General features: G+C 44.5%; 1 protein-coding gene across 5 annotated transcripts in view; it reads left to right on the forward strand.

The window, feature by feature from the left end:
* Window positions 1-975: 975 nt before the first annotated feature.
* The window catches only part of cdc42bpab (CDC42 binding protein kinase alpha (DMPK-like) b), a 70,973-nt gene continuing 52,026 nt past the window's right edge, over window positions 976-19,922 (forward strand). For 2 of the 5 annotated variants that reach the window (XM_080882295.1, XM_080882297.1), the window contains exon 1: window positions 977-2,302. In XM_080882295.1, the coding sequence (XP_080738421.1) occupies window positions 2,125-2,302 (178 nt within the window). In that variant the 5' untranslated portion in view covers window positions 977-2,124. Of the gene's footprint in view, window positions 2,303-19,922 lie in introns of all 5 variants that reach the window. The other 3 variants (XM_080882298.1, XM_080882299.1, XM_080882296.1) reach the window with 2 other exon arrangements.

Below are 19,922 nucleotides of genomic sequence, written 5' to 3' on the forward strand. Positions count from 1 at the left end.
TTAAGGTGTGACTGTGAATGCAAAAGCGAGACACATTTGGTAGATTGCATAATGGTTTGTGGGGAATCTGACTGTCATATTTGATGCATGTGGCTGTGTGAGGTGGCTCACTGTCACAGCTAGCTGGACTCGACACAGTTGCACTGACGCAGGCTGGACTGTATCTCGTTTAAGTGCTGTGTTTGCGGTCGGTTACAGGGACAGCAGTCATTGTTACTCCCGCGTGAAGAAAAAGACGCCACCAGCACACAGCCCGCAGTTCCCATTCACAATATTGACAACACCCCCTCCCATCAACACCCCCCGCCTCTCCCATTCGCACAGCAGATGCTGTGACGGGCGCCATGATGATGATCTGGGATTTTGCCTGCAGCAGCGACCAGAGACGTTAGAACAGTGGTAGATAGGCCGCGAGCTATAGAGGACGTCTCGAGACACGGGAAACATGGCGGATTAACGAGCATGCGTGGAAGTTGGAAACTGTAAACGCGTTACCTAACATCACAGACTGATAACCTTTTTTTTGGACAGCGTCGAAACGTGTTCAGAGACACCGTGTTCAAATCAAACTGGTAAGACGAGACTGAAATATCCGCGAGATATCCACAACAGCAAACACGGTGGTAGAAGTATAACGTCCAAAGAAAAAAACAACAACCTAACTAAAAACGTGATAATTAATAATTTTACTTTTTACTTAAAGTAATTTAATAAAATTTCAAAAATAATTCCCCAAATAACAGCCCAGAAACATTAGTCCGGATGATTGGTCGCATACTGGAGAGACTTACTTCTAGAAGCATCTTCTATGGTTAAAAAAGAAGGTACGTATTTATCAATAACTCATAATTACGTTTCTGACGAGAGCTATTTGTAAGCCATTCATAATTTCCAGCAGAGCCACTTTTCCCACAATGCAGCGCGGTGCTGCAGCGCACCAGAGCAGTGTATAGTGGGTTATCTTTTCAGTTTAAAGCCTCTGGCATCGAGCCGCTGGTAGCTGACTGGGGAAAGACGGCAAAGCAGCGAACGACCGGCGGTGCAAAGGGAAGGACGGGGGGGAATTTAGGCAGTGTCCCGTATTTGGAATAAGCGAGGCTAGAGAATACAGCTTCCCCCTGACGTGAAACGAGCTTTTCTGCAACCTTCATAAGAGAAAAAAAGGAGCCGCATTTTTCTCCTTTGACGGCTAACTTACAGGCTGGTTGGAACTCTTGGCTAACCATCGCGTTTGAACTGTGAAGAAACTAAAGAGACGTTGACGAAGATTGGGATTTAAAGAACATATCTCCCAGCAGTGAGTTGTGAAAACAAGGGGATATTTTGCAGTTAGATAAAAAAAAAAAAAATATATATATATATATATATATATATATATATACACACATTGTCAGAGACAGACGGCATTTGGTTGAGACGTGTTAACGCTGCGTGTTACATGTCAACTCCCGGGAAAAGGGGGAAGTTGTGGCATCAAGGAACGGAGAAAAGTAGCGTTAACGTTAGCTCCCTGGTTAGCTGAACAGCTAACCTAGCAGGCTGCTAAGCTGCTGTCGCCCTTCCATTCCTGGAGCAGAGGAGGGGCGCTGGGGCTTTGTAGCATTGCAGATCTGGTTTGCATTTTTTGGATTGCTGCAAGAATGGAGAATCCCAAATATCTGTCTCAACTCAGGGAGAGGTTCTGAACGGCTTCGACTAGGTTATTTTAAATATATATATATTCTCTTAACGCCAGAGGAGAGCAGAAAACTGCCTGCTAACGCTGCGATTCCAACAAAATCAGCCGGCCCGGAGCAGCCAGGGTCTGTTACAGGCTTACTTCTTTTCTTATGCACCCTTTGAGGGGTTGGGGGGATAGGTATTAAAAAATGGGGAAGTGCTGCACGTCTCACCCAGCTTCAAGATACTGGCTCTCGAGAGGAAGGTCATGATTAGGCGCATTTTATCGCTTATTTAGCACCGGCTTGGCCTCAACGCGCAAAAGTTTGATTATTTTTCGAGACGTGCAGTGGCGAGAACTTTTCAAGGCCCCCCTCTGCGCTGACTTCCAGGCCGAGGAGGTGTTTGCTCGTCCAACCCCATCCATCACCATTGCTTCAAAAGGCCAACAGTAAGGAATAGAACATGTCGGGAGAGGTGCGTTTGAAGAAGCTGGAGAAGCTGATCCTGGACGGGCCGGCTCAGTCTAATGGCCAGTGCCTGAGTGTGGAGACGCTGCTGGATATCCTGGTGTGCCTCTATGATGAGTGCAACAACTCCCCCCTCAGAAGGGAGAAAAACGTCCTGGAGTTTTTGGAATGGGGTATGTATTCTTCTTATTTACTCCATTTTCCCTTTCTTTCTTTGGTAAGATGATCAAGCTAATAATACTGTTGGCGCAGTGGCCCTCCCTTTCTCCCACCACATTCCTTTTATAGAAGCAGCAGGGCTCACTTTGGCCTCCTCTTAACACACTGGCTCGCACTAAAAACTAAAGAGAGAAGGGGCCAAGCAAGGCCACTTTACTCTCCTGTAGTTAAATGTTTTATGTGTTGGAAAAAAACAAAAGCATGTTGGAGGGTTAGACATTAAAACAGAAGGTGCCAGTTTATTACCAAAAACAGAGATGCTGTAAAATACCAAGCTGACAATGATAAAAGAGGATGTATCGGCTGGTGAGCAGGCCTGTTCGGATTTGAAATGCTTCCGGGACGGGTCCAATAAAGATGTTCTCTCCCCTGCAGGCCGCCATGTATTCCAGTGGGAATGCACTTAATGTGAAGTAGATGGCTTTCCTGTCATCACGGCTACTTTGCATGTCAGTTTGCTTGGGTTTGTATGCACATGAAGGGTAGAGTTGTCCCATCAGACAGAAATCACTTGCACACGCCCATGCTTTGATTAGTTTCTACAGAGGGGGGGGGGGGGGGGGTTCTGCCTTTTTCTGGCTGTTTTGTAACTTTAAGACTCCCTAAGGTTAGAGAAAGGGAGAACAGCAGGAAGACCACACACACCAACAAGAGAAGGTGTGTGTGTGTGACATTGGGGTTTGGTTTGTGCATGAAGCAGGAATGTGAGCGACTCACCTTTTTTTGTTATGTAGGGCAGAGGCCCAGCTAGCTGCCGGAGCATGCCTGGCTGCCTGGACTGCGCTGTCTTTTACAGCCCTGAGAGAAGGGTGGCAGTGCAGGAGCAAATCATTGACCTCACAGCAGAAATGTGGATTAAAACAAAAGGCAATGAGGCGACATATTAGAAGGAAAGCGCTTGTGTGTCATATCTGCAGGAATCTTTTTGTCTATGTTTCTAAAAATACAAAAAACCCCTCTACAGACAGACTAGCCGTTTGGCCCGTCAGTGAGTGACTGTGTCACAGACAGACAGGATGGCAGTTAAACACGTGTTAAATCTTTTGCCTGTGGCTGCTAAGTTCATCTACCCCACCAGCCACCATCTGGCCAACCTATTCTGTGCTAAAAACGCAGTTGTGCAGGCTGGAAGTGGCTGGATTTGGCCATTGTTCATGTTTTTTGGGGGAGTCTGCATGAGGATGACGAGGTACTTTTGTGCCTCTGCTGAAACATGTTTCCTTTAGGACAATCAGTTGTTGCCCCCCTTTGCTAGTTCTCAGCTGATGTGCTGCATCAAGTTGGCTTTGCAACAATGCCAGTGAGCCCAAGCCTTTAAGGAGAGGCGCCTGAGTGCCAAGTGGTGACCTCATCGTGACATTTCCCTGTGTTGTCACTAGAAACTGAGCTCTAGCAGACACAACATGCAGATTCAAGCTGTCATAATTGCCTGGAGGTCCCGTGTTGCTGCTTGTTATTTACCACTCCAAAGGCACTGATATTGAATCCTCCAAATTTATGCATTTTAATAATGTAAGTTGAAATGGCTGCTCAAACAAAGCTACGGTGTCCTTTCCAGAATAGAAATGTGCCTTAATTGTAAAGTTCTAATTAAAAAGGGCCTTTCAACAAAATCCATTCAAAGGTAGCTCTTAAGATTGTTCTCATCCTCTGCCGCACACGTACAGTTACCACGGTGGACCCGGCAGTTGTTCTACTCTGGGCTCTGAAGGATGTCACTCAGAGAAGATATGACCTTACATGGTTCTGTCATGCAGCGCTGTCGTTGGCAGAGAATATCTACCCACGTGCAGTTCCATCCTTCTGTTTGCAAGTGGCATCCAATCAGCTAAAGCAGCGGACCCGGGCCTCGTACCGGTACCGGTCCGTGAGTCGTTTGGTACCGGGCCGCGAGAGTTGAGGCTCAGGTGTGAAATGTGTGGTTTTCAGGGTTTTTATCGTTTTCAGCGTTATTTTGTTATCGTTTTTATCGTTAACTCTGTTTCCCTGGGTCTTTTCACGTGTGTTATGAATAAATCTTGTTTTTTTCGGTACCGGTACTAGCTTTATTTTGTTGTATTTATCCGCGACACCTTAAAGGCCGGTCCGTGAAAATATTGTCGGGCATAAACCGGTCCGTGGCGCAAAAAAGGTTGGAGACCGCTGGACTAAAGGGATGGAAAAAGCAGATAAAATGGCTGGTTTCAGACACTGGTCGGTTGTGCACCAGGCTAAGTATATAAATAAGAATTATTGTGAACAATCTTCTGGCACAATTCTTGCTGGATTGCTTAATTTAAACAAGTTGATTTCCTAGCATGGACTTGGCTTTTAAGCGTAGTCTTCAAATTTTCAGTTTGCGTGAGACCGAGGGCTTGGCAAGGCCAGTCCAGAAGCTTAATGGTAGCGTGCGCTGACCATTTCAAAACTCGTTTTGCTGTTTATTTGGAATCGCCGTCCTGTTGGGACACCCAGCTTTGTCCAGATTTCAGTGTCTAGCAGTTGAGTTGAAGTTGAAAAATTTGGATTCCATCCACTTTATGCAGTGTAGCAGAATAAGGCTATTACCATAGTGCAAGGGACAGCGGCCTCACACGTGGTTGTCCAAGCATCTCTCTCGTCTATAAAACGTTTTCTTTTTTTCCAGAAGACATCTGAGCTGAAAATTTCAGTTGAGCTTGAAGGTGTTGAGTTTGGAGCCGAGGCGTCTTTCTTGGTTGGCGCCCTGTCAGTCCACGCTGATGTGAAACTTGCTTCACTGTGGACGGTTTCCAGTTCGTGGCCCGGGTGAGCCTCGGTGGTTCCCAGGCTCTTATATTTGAGCCTGCGTGGATCAGATGAGATCCGACACTATTCGCGGTATGATGACTTGTATGTAAACGACTGACGAGCACTGTAAATATGCCAGTGTGTGACTGCAGAAGACATTGTGGACTTTGGTCAAACCAGTTTGCCCCAGTGGTAAACGGCTAGGGAAATCCTGTCCAGACAGATGTCCAGGATGTGTCCCTTATCTGCCTGTCGTGCTCATCTGCAGCTCTGATATATAAACAATTAAACATGTAGCGCGATACTCAGGGATTCTTTTCCTGCATAGAATAACTAACATTTCCCCAATCATGTGCTGTCCAGAGCCGAAGGCGTCGAGCGCTGTAACAAAATAATTTCTGTAACTATTTTTGTGAATTTGGGGTTAAAATGTTAGTTTGGACATTTTGTGTCTGAGATGATCAGAAGTAACAGATTTGCAGCACTGACAGGTTCAGCTTATTTGCAGTGTTACTGCCCAAAGGCTTTTCTGAACCAGAAGAAACACCCTGCTGCTGGATGCACTAGGACAGCAAATAATCACGTTTCTTACATTTGTGTCATATTTCATATGTACTTCACAGCTGCTGCTGGTTAATTTCACTCAACATTTCAGCAGCTCAGGTTTCAGTGTTTCCCACAATAAGACTTGGTCTGGTCAGCGCGTTGGTGGTTTTTGTGTCAATTATGATTTCCTCACAGCCCGTAACCGTTCAAACTGGGGCTTGAAGCGTGCCAGACTAGCTGAACTGGAGGTGTTTTATCCGAGTGGTGGTACGGGAATAATAACAGTCGGCTAGATCATTGCTGCATCTACATGATTTGCCATATTTGAACTGTGTTGGTGTTGAATCAGCTCATCCTTATGAAATCCAAAGGGCTGCTGCGTGACCACATCAATGAATGACACCTTTCAGTCTTTAACTATATTTATATTTTTAAGAGTTATTCAGTGAAGAGCTCAGGGCCAAGAAGAAACCATTATAAACTGCCTCCCAGATGGTCTTTTATTATGGACAAGATGGACCAGTGAAAGTGATTCAGTTCAGCTTTTGTAGTTAAAAACAGCGGCGTAACAGTGAGCCAGTCCAGACAATAGTTCTTCCCTCTCGGTGGAAGGAATCTGCGTGTAAGGTTTTAGCCCTGTGATAACGCGCGTCCACGGCAGCAGACCACACCTCTGTGGCATAGCTGCACACAAAAAGTATAGTAGCACTGAGGTCAAGTCTCGTCTTGTCCTCAAAAGTTTTGTGAGCGCCACCACTCCCATGTTTTTCTTCTTCTTGGCAGAAAACCCAGCCACAGGGTCAAAGGAAAAAAGCACACCTGCTGCACATGTAGTGCGGTTCTCAGGATTTGGACACTTATTAGCTAAATGCTAACCAGAGTAGTGACACAGTGCTGTTATAGCTCCTTATTTGTACTTCAGCAGAGGAGCCAAAGTGCACGTGACCAACAGGAGTCTCTATAGGAAACAGACTGGAACAGAAAGATGGTGTTAACACGTACTCAAAACACGGTTTAATCCTACATGCAGAAAAATGGTTCAAGATGGGCCCAGTGAAACCTAAGACCCCCTCAGCCTGTGAGCACTCGGCCTTTGTGCGGCACACAGAGGCTGCACCTTCGCAGCTGCCCTTTGTAGCCACGCCGCAGCGCCTGCGCGCCTTTTTGCTAATGCAGCACAGCCGTGACAAAGGTGCAGCAGTGTTCCCCTTTCTTCCCAACGATGTTTATGAAGCGAAGAAGAGGACAAACACGTGGAATGGGTTTGCTTTTCGTCTTGTTGGGTGACCTCATTCCAACTGAAATGGAGACCCCAACATGACCTGCAGCCACCGGGAACACGGGAAAGCACGCTGCATATTGCAGCATTTCCTGGGTCTAGCAGCTCAGGCCTGCGCGTGTGTTTATTCACTTGAAGCTGAAACTCGGTCTGAGCCAGCAACTCTTCACCCACACTTATTTTAAATTAATTACGCTGAAATATTTCTGATTAAGCTGATTAAGAGTTAACTTGAAGAAAACGCTCCTCCTCTTCTTTCTCAGCAGCTGAGCTACACCTACGGTCTTTTTCATGGAGCAAGCAGGAGATGAATAACGGATCAGTTTAGTTTCACATTGATCTGTGGCTTACGTAGGCAGGCGCCAACCCACCCATGATGGTGATCTTTCCAATCTCACCACGCGCTCGATCTTTTTCTCCCATCGTCGCCTCCTTTGTGTTTAGCACCAGTCTCACTCCCCGGTTTGGCTGGCAGCTGAATGAGAGTGGGCGGCATTGCCAGGCCACAGTTGGCAAACACTGTGGAGGCTTCCTGACCTTTTCTCAGTCCAGACTCGATGTTAGCCTGCAGTGGCCAGCTGTTCAGCTGCAGCTGATGTGTGCTCCACCCTGCAAGGCTTTGGCAGCGTGTAACACACACTGCTCGCAGTGGAGGCGTGTACACACACACACACACACACACACACACTCTTATTATTGTGGTTTTTTTTTTGCCTAACTAGGCTATCTCATAGTGCACAGACCTGAGTTCTTCCCTGTTTTTCCGCTGTTAAAGAAAGAGCCGCCACTTAAATCACGCTGCTTCCAAAGAAGAATTTTTGGATCACATAGTTTAAAGTTGTGTCCACCACACCAAAAACAACCATGTTCACAACACTTTCTAAGCCTCTGCGTTTATACACTCGGTCCCTTCCACCGCTGCAGGTTGGGACCAAACATGCTCAGACTGCAACCTCTGCATTAAAGATCAGCGTCGAGTTGGAGTCGCGCATAAAGGCCAACTCATCCTGGGGTTTTTCCCCTCAGTCAGGAGTGACCATATATAGATAAGAGGAGGGAGTGCTGAGTTATCAGCTTATTACTAAGGTATAAACAAGGCCAGGATTTGTTCTGCCCTACATTTTGTTAACTGAGGCTTCATTTACTTGAGTCACAGTTTGTTTATTAAATGATAAGTAACAGTACAGTCCTCACGCCCCCTCACAGACCCGTGCAGAGCTGGTAGAAGTACTTTGGAAAGTAATCACTGTCCATTAGGATGAACTTGGTTGGCAAAGCTAGTTCGGTGACTTGGATTAGCAGCATTCAAAATGAGAGACCACAGTGATGCAATAAAGAGAATCATCCTCTGTACAGTTTTCATGAAGCAGGAAATTAGCTTTTGAGACTGAAACTAGTTTGTGTGCAAAATGGGTATTTGGGCTAAGAGGTGTCGTTTTAACACGGGAAACTACGGTTGTGGAGACTGCCTCTGGTGGCCAATTGAGGGATTGCAGTTTTCAGCACTTCATTTTTAGGCCTGGAGGTTTCTACAGAGCAACATAAACTAAGCTATTGCAAGCTGCTGTTCCAGCTGTGCTGCAGTAGCTGGCCTTATTCACGCACAGGAAATGTACGTTTTTATTTTACTTTACGATCCATCACCTGCGTGGTGGATCGTAAAGACAGAGCAGTGATTTATTGTGTGCAGACGATCTGGGTTTGGGTCTTTGACATTATGAAGAATCAATAAACGAAGTAACAGAAAAGGTTGCTGAAGAAGAATTTGAGATAAATTGTAATTGGGTGAGAAAATATTTGACCCTCAAACAGGAGTGATGTGGAGAAAATGCATTTTATAACTCAAGTTCCCTAATCTGTATCAAATGTCAGTGTTTGTGTCAGATATTAAAATCGTGTTTGGCCTCGATCAGCAGCTGTTCTGCCGTTTCCTGTCTGGCTGCCCGGTGGCTTTGGCGGGCACAGTGAACAGGAAGGAACCACAACCGCTCGGTGAGGTGCTCCGGACCCAGCGGGTACATGATGTCATACGAGGAAGCGGGGACATCTGTATCGCATTGTGTCATTGTGTGCTCTGTGGCTCGTTTTGGTGTTTTGGACGCAGCAAGGTCACGCTGTTTATTTCCTTTCTGCTGAATTCCTTTTTCACAGCGACATGCCTGTTTGCTCGCTCTCATCAGCTCTTAGTGTTTCTGTCACTTTTTCACGTGATCACAAATGCCAGCACGTGTCTGGAAAGGACAGATGATGGAGAGGCCTGCCCTGTCCTGCTGTCTGCAGCTTAGTTTTTGGACCCAAAGGGGAAACCGCTTACCCTTTCTTAGACCACGTATCCTTGTTCTCCACGTTTAATTTACTCCTCGTCTGAATTAAATGTGGAGCAGTTCAAAAACAGAATTCCCTTGCGCCTGAAACATGGCAGCTTTGTATACGCAGCTAAATTTGCTCTGCTGCTGAAAGTTACATTTTCAGATCATTCTTGGGTAACTCGAAAGCACCTCCTCCAACCAGTTAGCTTAACGTCAGCCGGGTCTGTTGTATGCACAGGAGGTCCAAGATTCCTGTTCTGTCTACTGAATATTGTTCCTGACTTTGGTTAGATTAAGCAAAGCTAACAAAATGTTAAATCGTCATCATGTCATAGTGATGTCATTTCTGCCATTTTTGGCGAGTGGAAGTTCTACATTTTACAGAGCCCCTCTGATGACATGGTCCAAAAAAATAAATAAATTGCAGCCACAAAATACTATTTCGTGCCCTCGAAATACTTATTTGTGGCCACGAAATGCTAGTTTGAGGGCACGAATTGGGTATAACGTGGCAACGAAATAGATAACGTGCACACATCATATTGATACAATTCCTGGACTGCTGTGTAGAGACATAAGCATGAGAGTAGGCTAAACCTACACACCGTGGACAGAGACGGTATGATTGGGTTTTATTTTAGGCTGGGGATGAGCTACAAATGCATTTTGAAAAATCTGCAATGCAAGGAACCATTATTACGGAGAGGCATTTAAACAGGATACTGCGAGCCCAGCTTACAGACGTAAGCACGACCTGGACGCCGGGATAGATTTTATTGTCAACCAACTGCAAGGGCCTGGGAAGGATCACGGTTATTGGTCAAGTGTTTCGTGCCCACAAATTAGCATTTCGTGCCCTCGAAATAGTATTTTGGACCATGTCATCAGAGGAGCTCCGTAACATTTACATTTCATTGCTAACTGATGTCTTGCTTTAACTTTATCCGTTTCATTAATGGGGAGATTCACCTTACCTGTGATAGCAAAGCTGGCTTTTGTTTTCATTTGGAGTCCACTCTGGGGGAATTCACCAGGGTAACACATGTGAAATTGTACATTTTCAGCATATTCACAGTTGGCCTTTGAAACACTTGGTTAATCTGTTGGGAGCGTTGTAGGCAGAGAAATGCCTGTTGGTAGTTGTGTCATCAGAGAGTGGCAGGGGAAGGCTTCCCAGAGGACGGGCATGGAGCTTATCAGCCCGCCTCTCAGGATCCCCGGGGTCTGACTGCACATGCTCCCCCCCTGCCCTTCTCTCTCCTTTTTCCACTTTTCTCCACCTTCATTTCTCCTCATTTTCACATCTTTTCCTTTCTTCTGTTCCTCCCCTCACAGTGGCTGCTAGTTGGCTTTGGCTGACCTCCCCATTCAGCTGTCTGTCCATCACTGCAGCCAGTGTTTGCAGACTAAATGAAAATGAAGCTGTTCGGCTTTTGGCTCATCATGTTTCTTTTCCTGCTGGACCTGGAGTGCAGCCTTTCTTGCATTAGCACAAAATAAGTCATCATTTCCATCTTTTTAGGAATCGCGTCTTATACTTGGTACATAGTGCTCAGATAACCTCATTCAGGGCTTTTACTTAAGTAATTGCTGCCAGTTTGAAGCTGAGAGGAGTTTGTTGAGACTTCAGTGTGACTCGATGCTTTATTGTTATTCTGTGCATGCTGAGGGGAACAAGTTGGTCTCCTCCTGTAATGACTCTTAATCTCAGAGGAGCAATTAGTCAGCAACAGCGAGACTTACCGAGCGGACAGCAGTCACACTCATCAACGCCACACACTGACCAACAGTGTGTTCCCCTTTTTCTTTGTTTTTTTTATTTAAATGTCGTCAAAGGATGAATTTGGGGAAAACTGCTCGCCCCCTTTCAGCCCATTCAGCTGAGACGGTCCCATCGCCAGCTGGCGAAGGCGCTCGCTTGCATAGTTTTGTCTTTTCCCATACTCACTCACTGAACTGGAATTGTGTCACCGGCCTTACTGAGGAAACAAAACCATTTTGCAGTGATATTGGAAAAAAGGTCTTAGAGAGGCGCATTTCAAAGACTAGTTCATTAAAACCACACGGAGTGTTTATGTGAAGGATTTTGAAAGTCTCTTCATGTCTTACATTAACTGTGGATGTTGTTCAGTGCACTCGAACGACACTGCTGTTCTTCTGTGCTGTGATAGACCTTTGATGTGAAACCTTCTGGAGAAAACGTCACCTTTAACCACCATAAAGTCGATGCACAATAGCCACAGTTTGGCCTCAATGCATTTTCTGCTCAGTCCAGCTCAAACTGTTTGTACACTGTGTTGTATGATTTATGTAATATTTAAGGAAGGTGTTGGTGTTCTTCTGTATACGTATTCAGCATGGTCGGATTCTCAAAGAGGGAAAAGTTCAACTCTGAGGTGCAAGTAGCCTAAAATCATCGTTCTTCGTTGTTGTTCTTTTAAACCCACATGTTCCTGTCAGCTGGCTGATGTGCCAGCAGCTTGACCCTCCACTGCCTCAGACCTCAGGTCAAAATCAGAATCAGAATCAGAATACTTTATTCATCCCGAGGGAAATTAGGGGTTACAGCAGGCAGCACGCTAATGGCGCATGCGCACTCACAAAGGAACCTTCTGACCAACTTTACACAAACATCACATTGGGGAGACATGTCAGAAAGGTAGGCTGATAGGAAAAACAACGAAAATACACTACATGAGGTAAGAGGAGGAGAAAAAAAACTCCACTCAGACTGAGCTCCTAGTGGGAGAACAGTTTGATAACAGAAAAAACACCTCAGCACAAAAGCACGACTATCAATACACCATAGAAACACCTCTTAGTTTAACCTCAGCTGCCTTGTCACTGCTTACTAGTTCACAAACATGGGAGAAAATTGCAGCATATGATCTTCCCTGGACCTTTGTTTTTTCCTCCTCGTACAGAATCTTTCTCTGACATCCAGACGAGGAGCCAGACGATTTGGCCTAAAATCTCATCCTGGTACAGGCAGATGCCAAGAGCCTCTGCTTGTCCAGGCTTGAACTAGCTGCCAGCAGGGAAACGATTCTTTCTTTTAAGAGTTTATTTGACATTGGCTCTGCTAATGGGAACGTGTTCCTAATTTATATTTCCTATTATCTCGTAGTTTGGATGTAACGTAACATCGGCATTTGTCGCGTCCCAGTAAGAATTCATTCCAACCAGATGGGCATCCAAACTCAGGCATGTGATATGTGTTTTTTTCTTCAGTTATTGGGATGTTATTTATTGGTTATTGCACCAGCTGTGGCAGGAGGAACAATTAGGCAATCAGTGCCATGACGAGAGTCCCGCCACTGCACGTCACAAGTTGTGTTTCGGTGACGCTGCGGACTAGTTTTCAGTCGTCCCTGAGGTATTGCTAGTGTAGTTTTTATTTTGCTCTGCTGCTGTGTTACAACCCGGCGTGGCTCTTGATATGGCCACCAGTCGATGTCGTGGAACCCCCTGCTTCGTGGATAATGTGGAGGCTGTCTCTGACTTGTGATGTAAACACTGTCAGGGGTTAGCTTGATCATTTTAAATATCGTCAAGCCCCAATTTTTACTATTGTTGTCAGTACCTTTGACTTTGATGCATCGTTTGCAGCATTATTTAATTTTACGTGTGTGAATGTGAGTGTGTGTGAATGGATGGACGACTGAATGTAGTGTAAAGTGCTTTGGGGTCCTTGGGGTCTAAGTAAAGCGCTACACAAATACAGGCTATTTACCTTTTATGTAATGGTACTACAGCATTAGTAGCTGAAAATGTAATTTTGATGCAATAATTGGAGTTTAAAAAGCTTTTCGTTGGTTATTTCATGAAAAACCAAATGAAATCAGTTGATGGTTCGAGTGCAGCACCTTTGACTAACGTGGCTGCTGCAGGACTCTGTTGTCCCCCGGCTGCTTTGAGCAGAGGGCTCAGCTCTGTGTAAAAAGCGCTGACTCAGGCCCCAGCCCCTCACGGCCGGGCTGCCTGTGGAATTTGGAGCTGAGGTGCAACGTTGGGGAGAGCGGCAGCTGTTTCGATGAAGCCAGGTCTGGCTTTTTGTCCACCAGCACCACTCGCACATTCGCTCTGCTCCCCTCTCTCTGTCAGCTCTCACTTTCTTTCACTGCTTTATTCAGTCCAGTGCTCCACACTTTTACAGCACAATATTCCCTTTGCCTCAGTATCCTCTCCTCTTTTCCTCACCACCTGTTTCTCGCCCTGTTTGCTCTTTCCTCCCCCCCAGACTGCTGCATCCCAGCTTTGCCTGGTGACAGAGACTGCTGGCTTTGCTTGTGTCTGTGCAGGGCAGCAGTGCTACGCGCTGTGCATATTTGTTCATACTCCTCTCTTTCTCAGGATATGTTTGCACACTTTACCTTAACATGAAGTGCATAAAGCACCACATGTGTAGAAGCTGACAATGTAGACAACCTTCAGCATCTTGACAGGACGGAGCCGAGCTGCATCCCTGCTAAAGCACACACTTTGATCCTTTATTGCATGCTGTCATATTTGTAAAAGGGGACTTCATGCCAAAGAGAGAGGATTGGTATTTGCCCTCTGAATTTGCTCAGACTAAATAAGGACTGAACACACCAGGGGCCAAATTAGCAAGAGTGTTAGAACAGTGCTGCAGCCGCTTACAGCCAGGCTATGAAATCCCACAGTTGCTGAGAAATGTAGCGACATTTTTATCCACTCCTTGCTGTTTTCAAAGTAACTGATTTTAATAGGGATTTTTTCTATTAGGTACTATTACAGTGGTGGATGCTTATAATAAATATGACCACATTTTCAGATAATGAAGTTGGTGTACGTGCAGGTAATTACTGCGATCCTTAGGCGCGTTTCAAAGGTTTGTTTGTTTTTTAATTCTTTGTTCTGTATGATGTTACTAAGACATCAAATGTTCTGGTTAGGAGGGGCAGCCAATCAGAACAAAGCTGGATTAAAATAACTTTGATGAACTGAGGGGTAGAGCAGGGCTCCACCCACTGATTTTCACTTAAACAGGCAGCTGTTTTTTATGTGCATTAAAGTTATATAAACATTTAACAGTGCAAATGCAAATTCCTTGCTGAAAGTTTAACCAAAAGGCATTTCCAGTAGAAATGTGCTGACATATCCTGAGCATAACCATGTATAATATTCACTGAAGTTAAAAAGAGGTGCTTTGCAACATTAAACTGCAGTGTGCCAAATAAAAAAGTCAAATATGTATTTTTCGGACCATAAGGTGCACGGGATTATAAGACACATTAAGCGAAACAAAGCAGTTAGATAAATCAAACTTTATTAAACTCATTCTTCTTGCTTCCTCCACTTCTGTACCATTGATTCATTAATGTTGAATTCTCTATCAGCTGCTCTATTCCCATGTTGTTGCAGTATATTAATGACTAACCTTGTATTGTGGATGGATTAGGGCTGCTCGATTATGGCAAAAATGATAATCACGATTATTTTCACTGAAATTGAGATCACAATTATTTGACGATATTTATTTAACCCTTTAAGACCTACTATAGAACCAAGTCCACCAGAGCTTATATTATTTTTATTTATTTTTTTTACATGCTGTAGTGCCATTTGTGGGAGCATTTCAAGTTGCTATACATCAATACAACTGTTATAGCCCATATTTTAATAATATGTATGCATTAAGTGCATAGTAATTACATAAATTGCAAAAAAGTGCAATAAACTACAAAAAAAATTGAAAATCGCTTTTGTTTTGTTTACATATATTTCTACTTGGAGAAGTTTAAGAGGTTTATCCCTCAAAACTTTAAATACAATAAAGTTGCAAAAAATAGTTTCCCACCACAGGAAATTTATTTTGAGTGTCTTCATAGTTTTATTTTGGAGATACAGCAATTTTTATATACTGCAGGAAAAACAAAAAACAATCCTATGATGCAAATTTGCAAAGAAAACAGCAGGTGCATCATTTCACTGTGGGAAGTGTTACGAACAGCTGATAGGATCGGCAAAGCGTGTTTCTGGAATATTATGTTTTTGTTCCTGCAAGCGCTTTTTATGCAGTTTTTGCAAAGCTTTATGTGGAAGGAAACCGTGACCGAGGACAAGCTGATGGCATCAGATGTAAGTACAACTCCTCCGGTTTCATATGCAAAACAAATTATTGCGCTAGCTTACATGGTTCAGGTTCTACAGGGATTTAAAAATAGTTACGCAAAACGGAGCGTGCTGCTCTGACCGGCTTTAAAGGGTTAACAATGACTTTAAAAAATAATATAACATAGTGTGCAACACCACTGAAGTTTTTTTTTTTTTTTTTTAAACTCTTTTCAACCAACAGCAGTCACTCTCCTCTCCAAATAACTTCTGCTTAGCTTTCCGAGCTTCCCTCGGGTCCTCTTAATCAGCGGTCTCCAACCTTTTTTGCGCCACGGACGGTTTATGCCCGACAATATTTTCACGGACCGGCCTTTAAGGTGTCGCGGATAAATGAGGGAGGGGCTAATAATCGGCTCAGTCATTTTTAATGATCGTTGAAAGCCCAGATCGTAATCGTGATTAAAATTCGATTAATTGAGCAGCCCTAGGATGGATTATCTCAGTTGTTCTCCTGACTGAAGTTTGGTCCGTTTACAGCATCCTGCCATGCGATTGCATTTGTTCCTGACCATCAGGAACCCTCACGCTAACTTTTATCTAGTGGGAAAGTGTTAGTGTTCGTCCTCCAGCTTCACTGTGTTTATGTTATGCTAACATAGCTGTGTCGCTAGCGGTCACGTAGCACATCATTATATACCAGCTAGCCCAACTTCAGTAACCCTACAAACGTCACTGCTGTTTAGTTTCCTGTCTTCATTCATGTTGGAAGTGTTGGCAGAGCTGTACGCTTGAATGCTTCAGAAACCTCTCAGTCAGAACATGGTATATCATGCTTAGGAAACTAGCGAGCTAACTTCCTGCTAACTTCTAACTCCGTTAAGTGTAATAAATTCTGTTTTCATGGATGCCTGGATGTTAAACTTAATTGTTACACCTGGTAAAGCAGCAACGCTGATCATTTTAGTAAAGATGAAAGAATTTAGACAGTTTAACTCTCAGTGATGTCGCAGTGTTCGTTTGACTTTGGGACCTGAAGGGGCGGAGTTTAGGACCCAGGTTACTCCCAGATTTAAGAGCACCTTATTCTGACAAACACGGTAATAACGACGGCCCGCTGGCATGCTCTACCAAAAATAGTGCTTTGTTGTGTATCTAACGGACAAAAGCCAAACCAGTTCCACATCACTGCAGCATTTTTACAAACCAGTTCTGGTTCATCTGTGTCACTCAACGATCCGCTTTCTCCCTTCTCATTCTCTGTCGCCGCCGTGATTTTTTTGCCATGTGCGTATGAAAACAAAGGCACTGCGCATGCGCGTTTTACCCATATTCTATCGCAATATTTCATTTTCTTATCGTTGGCTAACATTGTACCGGTATTACCGTGAACGGTATGATATGGCCCAGCCCTACTGAGGGGTTGCACCAAGGTCCAGTATAAGATAAAGGATTCTTTTTAACTGCCAGGATACAAAACTACTCCAGTAGAGTCCAGGATTCGACTCTACTGGAGCTGGAAATGAGAGTTAAAGAAAATTATACAGACTTATAAAAGTATAGAGGCGCATAGCCAAACAGTGGAAATTAATAAGCATTATGTTGCACATATATGCATCATATCGCACATCAGCATCTTCTCTACTGTAGCCAAGGAATGCAGCTGGTGGATAACGGTCAAAAACAGTAATCGAGCTAATTGTGCTGTAGTTTGATCGGCATGATAACACACTGCACTCAGTGAGCTACGAGTAATGCTGAATTTCTCTTATTCACCCGCTCCTTGTCCCATACATTAATACTCCCACCCACACATGACTCAGTGGATTCACTGAACATCTCACTGTAGCTCATTTGTCCGTGATGGTATGTGTTAAAGTTCCTCGATCGGCTTTCCCCCCCCCGTTTCCAAACGATGGACGCTGTCAGTCGTGTGTGCTTAGTCAGACCACTCTGGGACACATAAGCATTCAGTCTTGCAATTTGTGGTATTTCGGCTCAATCTTCGTAACTGGATAATGAGAGGGGGGAATGTGACAAATTAGGCGACGATGATGAGAGCACGAGCAATGAGGACAAATTGAAATAGTTGAAATAGATTAGGGGAGCCCACAGAGCTGGCTCGTATCGGTTGTAGTTGTCGTTCTTTGTGCCTCCGTGCTGCTTGCTGACACTGATCAAGTGTTGACCTTGGCTCGTAGCGTGGTGGCGAATTTGACAGTGACCTGCCTATTTTTAGGCCTGTCTTTAATATCTACACTGCTTTATGCATTTATGTCTCTCGCACTCGTTGTTCTGACCTCCTGCCTTCGGAGACGCATGAGTCAAATAATGTCAGCAGCTCGTCAGCACAATTCTCCATCTTCCACCTGAATGGCGGTCATTCAGGCCAGTGGAGCTTGCGTGCAGCTGATTCGTTGTCTGGGCGAATTCTCGATGATAAAACAAAGCGTCTGTGCAATGCTGGGCAGTCTGGTTACCCAGTGTCTCATAAGCCTGTTTGTTCCACACACAGTGATTTGGTGGTTTTGTGGATAAGTGTGTGAGAATGGGTTTGTGACCTGTAATGCACACAACCGAGAGACTGACTGTAAATAGACGTCTTAAAATTGCCCCAAACATTAAAATGAATTCTTTGTGGTTTGACGAGCCCACAGCCCACCACGCCGTCCTGCGCCGTCCCTCTCCTGAGAAGCCTCTGGTGGAAATCCTGCGGTCGAACTGATTGTCATCTCAATTGTTTTCCACTGAGTCGTCTCTGTTGTTCACCTCTATATATAGACAGCTGCCTCACACCGTTTCCTCCCTCTGCTGAAGGTCAGCATACAGACAAAACAATTGGGCATCACCCCAAATCCATTTTTTTCTCCCCTCGTGCAGTTAAAACAAGACCAATTAGGTGCTTCACTCATTTTTCCTTCCTGTTCATTGATTGGACAGATTTTAAAGGCGACACATGTTTATTAGAAGGAAACGTCATGTATATCAAATATTTCTCAGCTTGGGCTTTTATTAGAAAGAGTGTGTAGCGTTTGTAGCAAGCAACTGTGAAATCCGTGAGGTTTTTCCCTCCTGATACTGTTGGACAGTTTAAATACTTTGTCCTCATCCCTACAGCAGTCATATCCTCTCCCCATCCAAACCGTTCTCACAAGCTCAGCAGTTCCTTGGGACAAAAGTTCGTTTGGACTCATTAGTACATTAGAGTCTCTGTAAAATCACAAAACTTTATTGTTGGCCATTTGGTTCAATTAAACTGACACTATTTTTACATTGTTTTTTCAACTCCATATTTTGAGTATGATTCTGGGACTTTCATCTTTTCAGGTTTAAAATAATCCTTATTTATTTAATGCTGGGCCTTGGCTTAGGCATTCGCGAAACAGGCTGTTCTATTTCTCCGAACCATTTAACTTGAAGCGAGCATTCTTCTGACTTGATGCTTGTAAACGTTTATATGCTGAAGAAGAAGAAAGACTTTTATAGGCTTTTGTAAAGACAGACTCTAAGTAACTGAACAGTTGCCCTTTGGTTGGGGTGTTGAGCAGACAGTAAGCTGGCCGTAACCACAGATCCTTGATGGAGGCTTTGCTTTGTTTTAAAATTTCAAATATTTCATAGATTTGAAAGTCCCTCACGTGTGACGAGGTCTAATGGTTTCCAATAGACTTGAATAGCTTTCTATGGGCGGTATCAGCAACATCCGCTTTATCTGTGTTTCCTCTGCTTTTCCAAATAAAGTCGGCTTCTTCTGTCAGTGGCCTCGTTCTCCATTAGAAACCCAGGTTGTTTCTCTCACATTGATGAGTCCACCCAGCAGTAAAAGGATGATGGGAGACAGGAACGTGACCCTCAGCCTGTGCGCACCCACTGCAGGTGTGTGGAGGTGGAGCAGTACCTGGTGGTACTCCACGCTACGTCCGGCACTGTGCAGCCTGCGGTTATCAGCATGTTGAGAGATTCGGTGCCGGCGATCACCTGGGGTTGTCTCGCATCCTCGTCAGAACAAGTGGCCGTCCCCGCTGTATGTAGCCTGACTCAATCTCCTTATCAGTGAGGTCATTAGCCCTGTAACTGTTATCTAAGTGTCTGACGGCTATTGTGCAGCCGCTGTTTGTTCTCACAGCTTACAGTGCCGAGCTTGAGCTCATGGAGAATTCCTAAATGGATCAGACCTGAGCTTCCTTGCCTGGTTAACTGTTGGATAGATCCTATAATTGGTTTTCAGGTTAATTGAATTAATTTAGTGTAGTGATTTTGTGCCTAAATAAATTATGAATTATGCAAGAAGTCTGGTTTGTTCTGCAAGACATTTAAAGGATTATTAGCTCATATTAATCTCTGCTTACTTTGATCATTTGTAATATGAACCTGGTTAGTCTCTGTAATAATGGCTTGGGAAACACCCAGCCCTGCCTCATCCTCACCGCTCATCCCTCGGTGATGGTCATACGCGTACCTTCCCTCGGCTCTGAACAGCAGCACGTCCTAACTTGCCCAGCTGTTGCCAGATGAATATTTTCAGCATGCTTTTGGTTACAAGTCCCAGCACCGACACCTTTCTACTGGAGGTTATAATTAGTAGCAGAGCTAGTATTTTTCGCAGTGAACGCGACT

The sequence above is a fragment of the Rhamphochromis sp. 'chilingali' genome (genome assembly GCF_963969265.1).
Source record: "Rhamphochromis sp. 'chilingali' genome assembly, chromosome: 5".
Classification (NCBI taxonomy): Eukaryota; Metazoa; Chordata; class Actinopteri; order Cichliformes; family Cichlidae; genus Rhamphochromis; species Rhamphochromis sp. 'chilingali'.